The sequence below is a fragment of the Lontra canadensis genome, unplaced genomic scaffold, assembly GCF_010015895.1.
Source record: "Lontra canadensis isolate GAN:19392208 unplaced genomic scaffold, GSC_riverotter_1.0 scaffold247, whole genome shotgun sequence".
Lineage (NCBI taxonomy): Eukaryota > Metazoa > Chordata > Mammalia > Carnivora > Mustelidae > Lontra > Lontra canadensis.
The window spans coordinates 267,258-281,557 of record NW_022631241.1 but is presented as its reverse complement, the minus strand read 5'-3'; the positions used below and the strand labels follow the sequence as shown (position 1 = coordinate 281,557).

Sequence of the window (14,300 nt, the reverse complement as noted above, 5' to 3'; positions counted from 1 at the left end):
AATGAACCCATTATGGGGGGCGGGGGTGAGAGGGGGGTGTGAAAAAAATTAAGTTGTTCTTTCTTTGTGGTTTCATTATCTTTTTGAAGGCTGACAGATTTCTAAGAATGATTAAAATACAAAATAAAACACAGCTCAGTAGAAAATAGACTGGAGAGAGAAGAAATCTATACGTAAGGACCTAGCATCTGAATTGGGGCCAACTGCAAATCAAATTTCTCTTTGCTCAAAGGGAATCATAATCCATAATATAGAATTCTTAATAGGTAACAAAATTATCCCCCAAAAAAGCATCAACTGTTTGAAAAAAGGCTTTAGATAGGATATATAGTTACTTTGCAAACGTTTTCTGCAATACACCTTTTTTAAAGAATATGTAAATATTGACTTCTCTACATTTAATTTTCCCTTCCTTTTTAGTCTGCAGCATCCAATACGGTGCTTGGTATGAAGATAATGATCAGCAAGTAAACATTTCCTATTGTCAACTGACAGCTCATGTCAAACCGTTTGTCCCTCACCCCATCCTAAAATAATGATTTCCAGGTGAGGAATTGGTTGTTGGTTAATAACAAGCAGAATGAAGAAAAAAGGAATCGTGGAATAATTCCCTTCACGTCTCAATATTAGATACTTGTTGGATTTTTCTTGCCATTATTTCCTTAAAAGGTTTATGTAACTAAAAAGTTAAGGTCTCAATCTGAAGACGCTATCCCAATTAACTTCATTCTCTGAATATTAATTTTGATAATGCTGCTTTTTCTGCATTTTTAAGATCTTCCATACATTTGCTATTCCTTTCACCTCTCCAATAGAACCTCTGCTATTACAGATAATTTCATGAATACCAGGGGAACTAAAGACCCCACAAAAACTGTCAGGACGGAAGTGAGGGTGAGAAACTACTTAGGATAAAGATTCCTCAAAAAAATTAAAAAATTTTTAAAATTTTTTAAAAAACTTCTCAAAGTTACAAACCGGAGTGTTACATGAAAGAGTATATATTATTTTAGATTTGAAAAAATCAGACTATCTAAATATAAACTGTAAATATTTAAAAGGAAATTTTTAACTTTTATTTTTAAAACAGATAATTTTGTTGAAACAAGATGAATGTGAAAGGGGAACCATATTAATAATCTTGCATAACTTGTCAGATTGCATAACTTATTAGAATATATGTAAATGTACCTGAGGTACATAGATCTATGTATCCAACAACAAAGGATACTGAAATAGGGAAAAGGTACTACCTGTCAAACATAAAGATCAATTCCTTCAGAAGACAGAAACTATTAACTTTCATAGGACATAAAATCTAATCTTGCAAATTCAGCTTAAGTCAGGCATTTAAAAAACATTTGGAGGGGTGCCTAAGTAGCTCAGTCAGTTAAGCATCTGACTCCTAATTTCAGCTCAGGTGATGACCTCAGGGTCCTTGGATAGAGCCCCATGTCCAGCTCCACATTCTGTAGGGGAGTCTACTTGAGGATTCTTTCCCTTGCCCTCTGTTCCCTCAATCTCTCTCTCAAATAAATAAATTTTTTAAAATAAATAAAATAAATCTGGAGGCAAAAGTTGGTCTAAATACAGTAATATACAAAATAAAACCTCTCTAGAAGTCACTTGTCAGGGGTGGCTGGTTGGCTCAGTCAGTTAAGCGTCTGCCTTCGGCGCAGGATCAGGACCCTGCGGTTCTGGAATTGAGCCCTGCATTGAGCTCCCTGCTCATCAGGGAGTCTATTTGTCCCTCTCCCTCTCTACCTCTCACCCCAGCCCCCGCAGCTCGTGCTGTCTTTCATTCCGCTCTCTCTTTCAAATAAATAAAATTATTATTTTTTTTAAAAGATTTTTATTTATTTATTTGACAGACAGAGATCACAAGTAGGCAGAGAGGCAGGCAGAGAGAGGAGGAAGCAGGCTCCCCGCGGCAGCAGCAGAGAGAGGAGGAAGCAGGCTCCCCGCGGAGCAGAAAGCCTGATGTGGGGCTCGATCCCAGCACTCTGGGATCATGACCTGAGCCAAAGGCAGAGGCTTTAACCCACTGAGCCACCCAGGTGCCCCAATAAAATTATTTTTTAGATTTTATTTATTTCAGAGAAAGTGAGAGTGAGAGACAGCGCATGAGAAGGGGGAGGGTCAGAAGGAGAAGCAGATTCCCCAGTGACCAGGCAGCCCGATGTGGGGCTCGATCTCAGGACCCTGAAGATCATGACCCAAGCCGAAGGCAGATGCTCAACCGACTGAGCCACCCAGGCGCCCCTCAAAGAAATAAAATTAAAAAAAAAAAAAAGAAGAAGAAGAAGAAGTCACTTGTTATTAACTCCTAATTATGCTTCCTCCAAATTCCAAAGTACAATATTTGCTAAACAGAGAAAATAAATTAATCTAGATTCACCTCTGTCAAGCAAACATAAGGATTAAATGCCCCACCTCACTCCCCTAATATTAAGGTTGCTCTTGTGAAAGCAGAGACTTCGATCAAGTACTAGGATTTCTATTTTAAGCATCTGGTAAGTCACCAGTTATAGGAAAGAAAATATCCAGGATTTCTGATTACTTTCCCTATGTAATGAAGAATTAGAGCAGTAAGAAGCCTTATCTCTGTCCCTAGCCTCAAATCATGTCCAGGAAAGTAGGAGTACATTTATTTCAAGTGAGAGAAAAGACTGAGGGAAGGGTAAAATTTGTCTCATTAAAACCTAAAGAGCAAAAATCAGACAGTCCTAGCTATATTAAAGCTAAAAGAAAATTCCGTAGGCCTACGGGAGACATGCCTATGGCCCTGTTTCCTAAATGGGCTATAGGAAATACGGAGATGAGATTTAACTAACCTTTCTTTGGAGTATCAGCAGCACATAGGAAGTAGTAAATGCACAGCGAAGACCAGCTGATGAAACTACTTCTGAGTAACAAGCTCTGCAGAAATGCCCCAACCCCCAGGCAGTGTCAACACCCTCACGAAGCCGGTTAGGGCTGGAACCCGTACTGTTAGCGCCAGAATTCACTGAAGTGTGGCTGTGATTCTCTTACATGGACATCTTAAATTTAAGTCTTTAAGTATGTAGCTTCCTAATGGAATTAGTGATCCCAAACACTGCCAGTCTGATGTGGCTTTCTGCTCAAGATCAAAGTTATTACTGATAATAATAATGCTCTGAGTAATTTTTCAACAAATTAAAAATGTTTTTTGAAAATATCAAAAATATCAAATAAAGAGAAGGAATACATAGATGGCAGATTAAATACACTCCTGGCCATGCTACCACAGAACCCAGTACATATATAATCTTAGAATATATGGTTGTTTGATTAATGCTTTTTCTCCTCCAACAGACATTAAGTTACTCAAGGATAAATTCCATGTCTACTTGGCTTACCCTTTTGTCTCCACTACCTAACATAGCATGCACCTGGCTTATGAGAATGGGATACAATACACCCGTATTCTAAGTACCCTCTAGCAAAACATAAAGTCTAACACATATAGACACACACAGTAAAAGTGTCCACCTTGAAGGTGAGAAGGACACACTGAGCTACTTGTTCATACTGCTTCAGCCTTTACACTACAACTGCCCTGTTAACTATACGATTCTCCTGGGAGAGGGGGTGCAACAACAAAGTATTTTAGATATTTCTCTGGATTAAAAAAATAAGGCACATGTCTTCACTAAACAGATGAAAAATCAAGTCTTTAAGCCCCCATATTTATTCACTGGCCTACTATAACTGTACACATGTTCTAAGAGAAATGAAATTATTTCTAAGAATTATATAAACTTAGGGGTGGCTGGCTAGCTTAGTCAGAAAAGTATATGACTCTTGCTCTCACGGTTGTGAGTTTGAGCCCACACTGGGTGTAGAGATTAAATAAATAAAACATTAAAAAAATTACATAAACTTATAAAGAATTGTTACTTTATCAGTACAAAAAGCCAAATTCACTGCCAATTTTAAAGTTGTATATAATTCCTATATTTAAAGCTTCACAATTAATTAAAAAATATTTACTGAAGGCTTCTATACAGAAAACATTGTGGGGGGGGGCAAGAAGAGCCTATCAAAATGACAAAAATAGGGCTATTACCCCGCAAAACAGCTTAAAATCTTACAGGGAAAATAAGAATAATAATAAAAAAGACCATCAAATAAGAATAAGAGAAATGCCAAAGGATCAAAGGATAAAGGGATCAAATCTGCTTAGAAAGCTCATGAAAGACATCATGGAGGAACATTAAGAGCAGTACTCAGCAGAAACCAAGAAAAGAATATGAATCATAATCTGAAAATACCAAGTAGTCTTGTAAGACAGACGTTCAGGGAAATGGGGTACATGGCTGGCTCAGTCGGAAGAGCATGTGACTCTTGATATTGGGTTGTGAGTTTGAGCCCCACATTGGGTATAGGGATTACTTAAATAAATAAAAACTTAAAAATTAAAAAAAAAAATAGGAAAAGAAAAAATAAGTAGAAAGAAATCTTACAATATGAGACTGAAAAAAATAGGCCGGAATCACAAAACATAGAACCTGTCCCAAATTCTCAACTGGAATAGGAATTCAATTATTTAAGGGAAAGGAAAATATTTTCAAAACAAGAAAACATAAAATAAAGTTTAATAGTCAAATAAATAATATAAAAATGTCCCCAAAGAAACACTGTTCTAAATAGTGACAAGAAGAAAAGTAATCATGGTTTGGCCATGCTGTGCATTAATATTTATAAGCTGGACTACAGAATATAACACTTTAACAATATGTCCATTTTCAAAATTCTGGATTGCAAACTACTGATTTACAAAACTTTGTGTGAACCCTCCCTCCATTCTTAGTAACTTAACACCTTTCAATTCTAGAGCATGGCTTTGGTACTAGAAAATACTGGTTTGAGAACCAGCTCTGACCATCAGTCTCACCATCTGTAAATTAAAGATAATCATGCTATCTACTTCACAGTGTTATGAATATGATGATGTAGGTAAAGCAGTGAGCAAAGTCCATGTCAAATATAAGCACTTCATTTATTCATCTGACTACCATTTATTCAGTGCCTGCTCTATTCCGGGCACTGTTCAAGGAACTGGGAATGAGTGGGGAGGAAGACCTATAAAATCCCTGCCCTTGTAACACCTTCTAGGGAGGAAGGCAGACAATAAACAAATAACTAAGCACATACACATATCCTGATGTCAGAGAATGACACAAGCTCTGAAGAAACTTCGACCAATCTGAAAGGACTGAGAGGATGGCAGGGACTAGTCTAGAAAGGGCAGTCAGACAAGGCATCTCTGAGGAGGGGCTATAATGACATCAGCAAGCAGCAGCAGCAGCAGTTAGGGACGACTTGTAGTCTGTACAGATCCTTTAATGAGGGGGTTCAAGTGGATTATAAATGGACACCTCTTTTCCATAATTATTTAAAATTAGAGTCTACATAAAAGTTGCCTAAAAATAATAGTTAAGCAAGATCATTGAATTTTCATTGTGGACAAATGCTAAAATATTCTTGGCGGGGAGCAGGGGGAAGGAATATATCACCTGGTACTCAAACACAGGCCTTAAACAGGACTCACAGATCACATGATAATGGTATTAATGAATTTTCCTGACTAACAAGTAAGTAGCTTGAGTTGAGAAAGAAAAATATGCTCCCCCAATACAAAATACGAAGACACAATCATTCATTAAACGATTACTTACTTCACTTTCAGCAAAATGCCTCTCTCCCTTCAGGCACAGTGAAGATCGTCTCAGTGTCTTCTCATCTCCATCATCAAAAACTATGAGAGGAGATAAAATTAGAAACTACTGAAGGATTTTTCAAAGATTAACAAAGATGTTATAAATTATCATTGAATTTTGAGTGCAAACAGAACTATTGTTTCAGAAGAGTACATCTGAAAATTAGTCCACGTTTTGTTTTCTGATAACTTCAAATACAGAATATGTTTTCCAATTTCTAGTGATAACGAAATAATATACCTGAAATGAAAACATCTTCCCTGACCCAGAAAACATTAAGGGGGAAAAAAAGTTAGCATTTAAGGAAAAAACAATCTAAATGTTAATTAACCCTTCTCAAAGTGGTCAAAGAAAGGCAAGTTTTCCAGCTGGTAATACTGACAGATTCACTGGGAAAAAAAAAAAAAAGAAGAATACAAATTTATATATTCAGACTGTACCTAAAAAATTACTCTGCTTTTACTATTTAAAGCAGGGTTTCTAAACCTGAGCACTACAAACATTTCAGTGCAGATAATTCTTTATCATGAAGGCTATTCTGAACACTGTAGGATATTTAGCAGCTTCCCTGGCCTCTGGCCACTAGATGCCACTAGTGGCTCCTTATTTCTGACAACCGAAAGTGTCTACGGACATTGTCAAGTGCTCCCTGGGTGACAAATTCGCTCCCCATTGAAAATTACATATTTAAAGTACTAAATGTCCCAGCAGATTTACTGTAAGTTTATGCATACATATAATATATTTATTTTATATCATAATTTTAGCATATACTTACATTCCTCACAAATCATGGGAAAAAATACCTCTATTCTAAAGTTACCAGGTTTCGATTTTAGAAATGGCAATTTTTACCAAAGTAACAAAATTAGGTTCTTATATCTTAAGTGAAACAATGTGACACTGGATAAATAACTTTTAGCACAATTTTTTAATGATGTAACTAAAATATTCAATGATAAAAATGTCAGATTTATGAGACTGAATACCGCAAATAATTACGATCTAGGCTTACTACATAGAACATGCAAACAGTCTGGTCACCTACATAAAATCAAATTTTCCTGTCTCAAATTAAAATTTCCCCCCTCTTCACTAAGTTTTTTCTCATCCCACAAAAATATAAATAAAACTCATCTATACTATTTCAAAGGTCCATCAAATTTTGACAGCATCAAAGATATTTTAACTAGGTGTTTACTCTCACCTACGAAGTCACTGAAGAATAAGAATTACTCCTATTCAATAAATAATACCAGGATAATTGGCTATTGATGGGGGGGAATAGGACATTTCAGAATGTCCAAATAAATAAATAAATAAATAAACTGTAGGTAAAATAAACAGCTCTTTGCAAAACAAAAATAAAACTAGAAACTGAAGACTACACTGGATAATAAATTTACAACACTGATGAAAGGAAGCCCTTTTAAACAAGATTCAAAACTAAAACTACAAAGCAAAAGGTGACCACAGGAAAAACTGACAATATGAAAACTGATAGCAGAAATAAAAGTAAATAGGAGAAAAGTATTTGCAACTAAGGTAGCCAGAGGTTTAATATTCAGAATATAAAAAGATCTAATCTCCTAAAAATAAGAAAATGTAACCATGCCAATAGGACAAGGGAGAGACTGGGAAGACCCTGTAAGATAGTAACCTGAAAGGGCACCCTGCGTGGCTCAGTCAGTTAAGCCTCCAAATCCTGGTTTCAAGGGCAGGTCACGATCTCACGGATCTTAAGATCAAGCCCCACTTCCAGCTCTGTGCTCAGCAGGGAGTCTGCTTCAGATTCTCTCCATCTGCCCTTCCCCCAACTTACATGTGTGAGCCCTTTCTCTCTCTAAAGTAAGTCTTTAAAAAAAAAAAAAAAAAAAAAAGACAGGGGGGTATGTTGGTGGCTCAGTTGATTAAGCATCTGCCTTCAGCTCAGGTCACGACCTCTGGGTCCTGGGATTGAGCCCCATATCAGGCTTCCTACTCAGAGAGTCTGCTTCTCTCTCTTTCTCTCACTCTCTCTCCTACTCTCTCTCCACTCCCCTCCCCACCCTCACCACTGGTCATTCTCTCTCTCTCTTTCTCAAATGAATAAACAAATCTCTCAAATAAATAAATCTCTCTCTCTCTCTCTCAAATGAAAAAATATAAACAAATAAATAAATAGATGGTAACTGGAAGAAGAAAATACAAATAAAATGATGGTCCTTTCAATAAACATATGAAAAAATGTTCAATCTCACTAGTAATCACAGGAGGGGAGTATTAAAACAAAACTGAGATACTACTTTGTATCCAAATGGGAAAACATTTTTACAGATTATTAACATCAACTTTTACTTGGGCTGGGAAAATGAGTGCACTCATACACTGTCCACAGAAATGAATGCCACCTTTAGAAAGGCAGTTTTCACTACCTAAGTTTTAAACTACATTTCACTTCACCATGCCTGGTTCTCAATGTACACATATACCAGGGAAATACAAGAATAATGTACATGTACAAGACATTCAATCCAGCATTTACTGTAATGCCAAGAAAACTGTCAACATCATCAGTAAAAGAAAATAAATTATGGTACATCAAATATTATGAAACATACTACCGTAATTAAAAGAAATTTCTCTGTTGTACAACATGAATACATTTAACACTACTGAAATGTGCACTTAAAATAAGAGAAAAAAATTTCCCTAAGATATACTCTGAAGTGGAAAAAGCTACAAATTCAACTGTATAATATATACACTAATTTCAAATTATACTTTATGCACATACTTATGAATTAAAAATTTTAAAGACCAGAAAGATTTAAAAAATATTAACAGCAAAACAAAAACAAAAAACATTAACAGTAATAATACCTATGGCATTAGGGGAGGAACTAAATCAAGGAAATTTTGATTTGTATGATCTCTGAAAATACATTTTTAAAAGATTTATTCCCTTACCTACAGTGTACCAACTTGCATCTGTTAATTTATTGATAACAGCTTCCTGATATGCACCATCAAGATTCTTCACTTCCACAATAGCTCCGACCTAAAGTGTTTTTAAAAAGTTAGAAAAACTTTTAGAATGTAAGTGAACAAAACAAAAACTAGCTTTTTTTTTTTTAACTGAATGCATGGTGGCAAAGGATTAAAAAAAACTACTGATTTGATTTGTCTTAAGGTACCAGCAGTTTTACCTACCACTGTTTTTGTACCATCAGTGAAAATGTCAACATAGTAAAAAAGGTAAATAATATCTAAGGTATTGTTATGAAAATAGTTTTGCCCTTATAATTTCCCTGAAAGGGGTCTTGGGAGCCCCCAGAGGTCTTTGGACCACACTTTGAGAACCACGATCTCTGAAGTTGACAATCCTTGCCTCTTATTAGTACTCCTCCTTCCAAGAGGCTGGAGAAAGGTAGAAACAGTTAAGAAAGAGCTGTGCTATCTCCTTAAGAGTTATAATGTACCACTAATGACAATCATTTAGAATATTTTCCATCTAATCAAGAAAATGCCGGCAATTAAATTCATATGGTCCTTATAAGTACCTCAAACTAAGAATCTTCTGCACAGTGAAGGAAATCATCAACAAAATGAAAAGGGAACCTACTGAGTGGGAGAAAATATCTGCACATCATGTATTTGATAATTTGATAATTATCCAATATACAGAGAAAGAACTCCTATAACTCAATAGCAAAAAAAAAAAAAAAAATCTGATTAGCAAATGGATAGAAGATCTGAAGATCTGACATTTTTCCAAAGACACACATGGGGTCAACAGGTACATATAAAGATGTTAACATCACTAATCATGAGGGAAATGAAATCAAAACCACAATGAGATATCACCTCACACCTGTTAGAATGGCTATTATCAAAAAGACAACAAAAAGCAGTGTTAGCAAGGATATGGAAAAAAGGGAACCCTTGTGCACTGTTGCTGGGAATATAAAATAAATTGGTACAGCAACTACAGTAAACAGTATGGAGGTATTCAAGTTAAAAATAAAATTATGACCCACTAATTCCACTATTGGGCACCTATCCAAAGAAAAGGAAACATTAATACAGAAAGGTATCAGCACCCCCATGTTCAATGCAGCATTATTTACAACAGCCAAGATATGGAAACAACCTTAGTATCCACTGGTGGATGCATGGATACAGAAATAAATAAATAAATAAATAATAAATAAATATTAAGAAATATATGTGTGTATATATAACACACATATGTATGTATATAATGGAATACTATTTAGCCATAAAAAGGAAGGAAATTTTGCCATGTGCAACATGAATGTACTCTGAGGACATTATGCTAAGTGAGACAGAGAAAGACAAGTATCATATGATATCACTTACATGTGGAATCTAAAAAACAAAACAAACAGAAGCTCATAGAGACAGAGAACAGACTGGTTATTGCCACGGTGGGAAGGGAGCAGGGAGTAGACAAAATGCGTAAAAGTGGTCAAAATGTACAAACTTCCGGTTTTAAAATAAATTAAGTGCTAAGGATGTAATGTACAGACAGCATGGTAACCATAGTCAGTAATACCATATTGCATATCTGAAAGTTGCTAAGAAGAGTAAATCTTAAAAGTCTCTATTATAAGCAAAAACAAAAAAAAATGAACTATGGATGGTGATGGATATAACTAAACTTACTGTACTGATCAAACATCAAATCATTATGTTGTACATCCAAAACTAATAAAATATTATATCAATTATACCCCAATAAAAGTAAAATATAAGTATCTGGTCTTTATGGTGATAACAAAAAACAAACTTGCTCAGAGAAAGACTGTTAGCCCCACAAGAATTAACAGAGCTTTTCTTAAATGACTACAGTCAATAAATACATGGTACCATTTTTTTTTATTTAGTAAGTAGTCTAGGTATTACGTTTCATGTGAACTCAGTAGAAAATACATTGAGATCAAATGACCATCACTTTTGGTAGGTTTATTTCCTCTAAGAGAAACATTTATCCAAATGCTGACACTTTCTATTAGGTAATAGAAAGCTATGAAGCATATCAGGGAACAACTTAAAATCTATACACACACACACAAACCAAAAACAACAGACAAAAGAAAATACTTTAACAATCTTGAGATAAAATTTAATATACCTGCCTATTGTCAAAATCAAAATCCGTAGCCCTAATCATAGACAAAGAACAATTTAACAAAGTAAAAAAAGCCAAACAAGTAAAATAAACCAACCGTGCCATAAAGAGGCAGGAGCAGAAGGAGAAAAAGAGGGCCTGAGGATACAAAATGGTTGCCTTCTCTATCTCTTCACAACACTGAGCGTATTTTGTAGCTGGTAGGACCTGGCCTGAGCCAATGCGAACAGGGCGGCAGTCAGTGAGAGCTATGCTGGTGTGCTTCTGAGGCAAGAACACAAATAAGGCACAGAATTCTATGTGTTCTGAACATTCAGAGGGCACACGCTTCAATGACAAGAATTTTGGCTCTGTCATCACTGGCTGGCATGGCCAGATTATTTTACGTCCCTTTAGTGTCTTCTGTGAAGGGCTGTGAGGATTATATAAGACTTATTAGCCCGGCATTAGCACATACTAAGTGCTAAATAAATGGTGGCAAGCATCATATTATAAGTATACACATTTTGGGTTTTTTTGTCCCTGTAAGTCATGAACACATGCATGTAGCATTAAAAGTGGCACCTACAAAACAGGAATGGTGGAAAATAATTTTTGTAAGGCAAGATTTTTTTTTTTAATTACAAGCTTTAGCTCTCTATAGTGCCTACTAATGCTCTCGGGATCCAATTAAAAATCTTTCAATCAAAAAAAGAAGTCTTCCGGGGCGCCTGGGTGGCTCAGTGGATTGGGCCGCTGCCTCGGCTCAGGTCATGATCTCGGATTCCTGGGATCGAGCCCCACGTCGGGCTCTCTGCTCAGCAGGGAGACTGCTTCTCCCCGCTCTCTCTGCCTGTCTCTCTGCCTACCTGTGATCTCTGTCTGTCAAATAAATAAATAAAATCTTTAAAAAAAAAAAAAAAAAAAAGAAGTCTTCCAATCAATCACAAACAAACAACTGGCAGATACACATATCTAATTCCCCCAAAGTACAGCTGTGTCGGTAAAGAATTTTTCTTGTATCTACAAATGTTTCTTCAATTCTGTTAGCATTTCTTAAAACTCATCCAGGCAGGCCATTGTCCAATTTTCAGACATTCAAAAGGGCCAAAGAGCACACAGTGGCGGCCCACACATTCCCTTTAGCTTGCTCACTAGTAGAAAGTAGAACAGCACTGATTTCATCCAGGGAGGAGAAATGAATGCAAATAAATAAAACTATCTGTATGTAACAAGCTTAACACTTTGTCTGATAACCCTTAAAAAAATTCATTTGCCTGTAGCTGTTTCAACAAATTAGCACTCTAAAAGCTCTTTGGGGCTCTTAGCTGGCTCAGTCAGTTAAGCGTCTGCCTTCAGCTCAGGGCATGATCTCAGGGTCTGGGGATCAAGCCCCATGTTGGGCTCCCTGCTCAGAGAGGAGTCTGCTTCTCCCTGTCCCTCTGCCCTTCCCCATGCTCTTTCTCTCTCAAATAAATAAATAAAATCTTAAAATAAAAAAATAAATAGAAGCCCTGAGGTTCTTAACATGTTGGACTTTTCCCTCACTTTTCACATTGTCACAGAACCTCCATCACTTAATCCCTAATTCATCACCCATTAATTCTGGAAGTACAAAATGATAAAAAGGAAACAGATAGTAAATAAAAAGCAGTCAATGCTTCCTTGATGTTTACTTCATTTCTAAACACAGGTTCTCTTATAACATCAAGTTTCACTGAACATTCTATTGTTTTCTACTGGCCTATTTAGAGAGAACTATGTTTATCAACTCAAAAACAGCCAATGATTAAAAAGAAATGACCACGTATAATTTTTAATGTCTCCCATTGAAGCATTAGAATTAATAATGAATAAATAAATGAATTACCTTTAGTGGGCCCTTTATGTGGTCATCCTGAACTTCCACTGTTGAAGAATCATGCCTAAATGTTACCTAGAGATCACAAATATAATTAGCAACAAGCCCCCACACACACACACACACACACACACACAAAATCAAGTGACACAAGTTCATCAACGAATGAATTTGTTCTCATTACAAGTAATCTAACACAGCTGTCTGGTATATATAACTCTCAATCCCTAACCAGATTAACGGAAAATTTTATTATTTTAGACAGACAACTTTCCAGAATACATCAGCTGGTGTTTCATATATTAGACTTTATTCAATACTATTAGCTATTACCTTAGTAGTATAATTTCCTTTCCTAAAAAAAAGAGGAGAGGGAAAAACAGGTGGAGACCTTAGGCTATTAGGTCCTCTATCATTCTCGGAAGACCTAGTTTAATAATAAGCTGTAGCTTATTTAGTAGCAACATTTACTGAGAGCTAAGCATCAGGCTCAAGCATTAAACACATAATCTTTACAACAACCTTATTAGGCAGGTATGATGGTTCCCACTTTGTTGATAAGAAAACTGAGGAGCAGAAAGAATAAGTAACTGGTCCAAGATCACAGAACTGGTACACAGTAGAACTGAGACTCAAACTTAAGCGGTCAAGCTCCCGAAGTTTACTGTACTCTGTATCAGTACAGGAAGCAGAGAAAGGGAAACCAGATGTGAGGAGATTACGTAAAAACAAAGGTTCAAAGTTTAAATATTTTGCATTAGTTGGTGAAAATAAGACAGCTTCAAGTATTCAGGGTAAGAAAGCTGTTTTCCCTACACAAAGCAACTGCTCTTACAGGGACTCAACCATCAACATGGTCTTACCAGACGTCTGCGGTCCATCTACGGAATGTGCTCACAAAGAAGTTGTGAAGAGATGTCTTATAGCATCCCAGGCATTTCTGTCTCACACAAAAGCATTACCATGCTTTATTTAAATTATGTGTTTAGTTATTTCTGTCACTCGCTCAGACTGTAAGCCACTGTAAGCCACTGACAGAGATCAGATTTTAACACTGGAGTTTCAAAACCTAATACAGTACTTAGCACATAGCAAATGTTTGATCAATGAAAACTGATGAGGAAGAAGTAGATCAACAAACTGTTGAAAATGTATGAACTTTATTTGAATCATAAATCAGAAGTATACCACTGTATCTGTTGAGAAAACAATTAACTTTGAATTACAAACAGATTTTTAGAGCGGCCAAAAAGATTAACAAGTTTTAGGTATCTGTTATGTACAAGGCACAAGGTACTGGTACTCTGTGCTACCAAGAGAAGCAGTAAAGACTAACAGTTCTCTTCCTTTTATTAATAGCAAGAAATGGCAGGAATGATATATGCATTTAGCTGGTTCATTCATTATACAGCAACACCCAGCTGAGACTGCAAGTCAGAGCTAAAATCCAGCCTGTGCTCTGCAAACCAAAGCAGTCCTAGAGTAAAACTGCTCCTGTCCAAAGGGAACACCTTTTTCAAACACTGAAGTCTAACCTGCATGCCAAGCTCTACTAAAGAACCAATCTACCAGGAGGGAAAGC

At 36.1% G+C, this 14,300-nt stretch overlaps 1 protein-coding gene across 6 annotated transcripts in view; it reads right to left on the bottom strand.

The window, feature by feature from the left end:
• Positions 1-14,300, bottom strand: part of LOC116862475 (AT-rich interactive domain-containing protein 4B) — a 141,133-nt gene that overhangs the window by 69,990 nt on the left and 56,843 nt on the right. For all 6 annotated transcript variants that reach the window (XM_032849765.1, XM_032849764.1, XM_032849766.1 and 3 more), the window contains exons 4-6: positions 12,728-12,793; positions 8,694-8,784; positions 5,703-5,782 (exon numbers count right to left, since the gene is read on the bottom strand). In XM_032849765.1, coding sequence (XP_032705656.1) covers positions 5,703-5,782; positions 8,694-8,784; positions 12,728-12,793 — 237 coding nt within the window. The remainder of the gene's footprint in view (positions 1-5,702; positions 5,783-8,693; positions 8,785-12,727; positions 12,794-14,300) is intronic.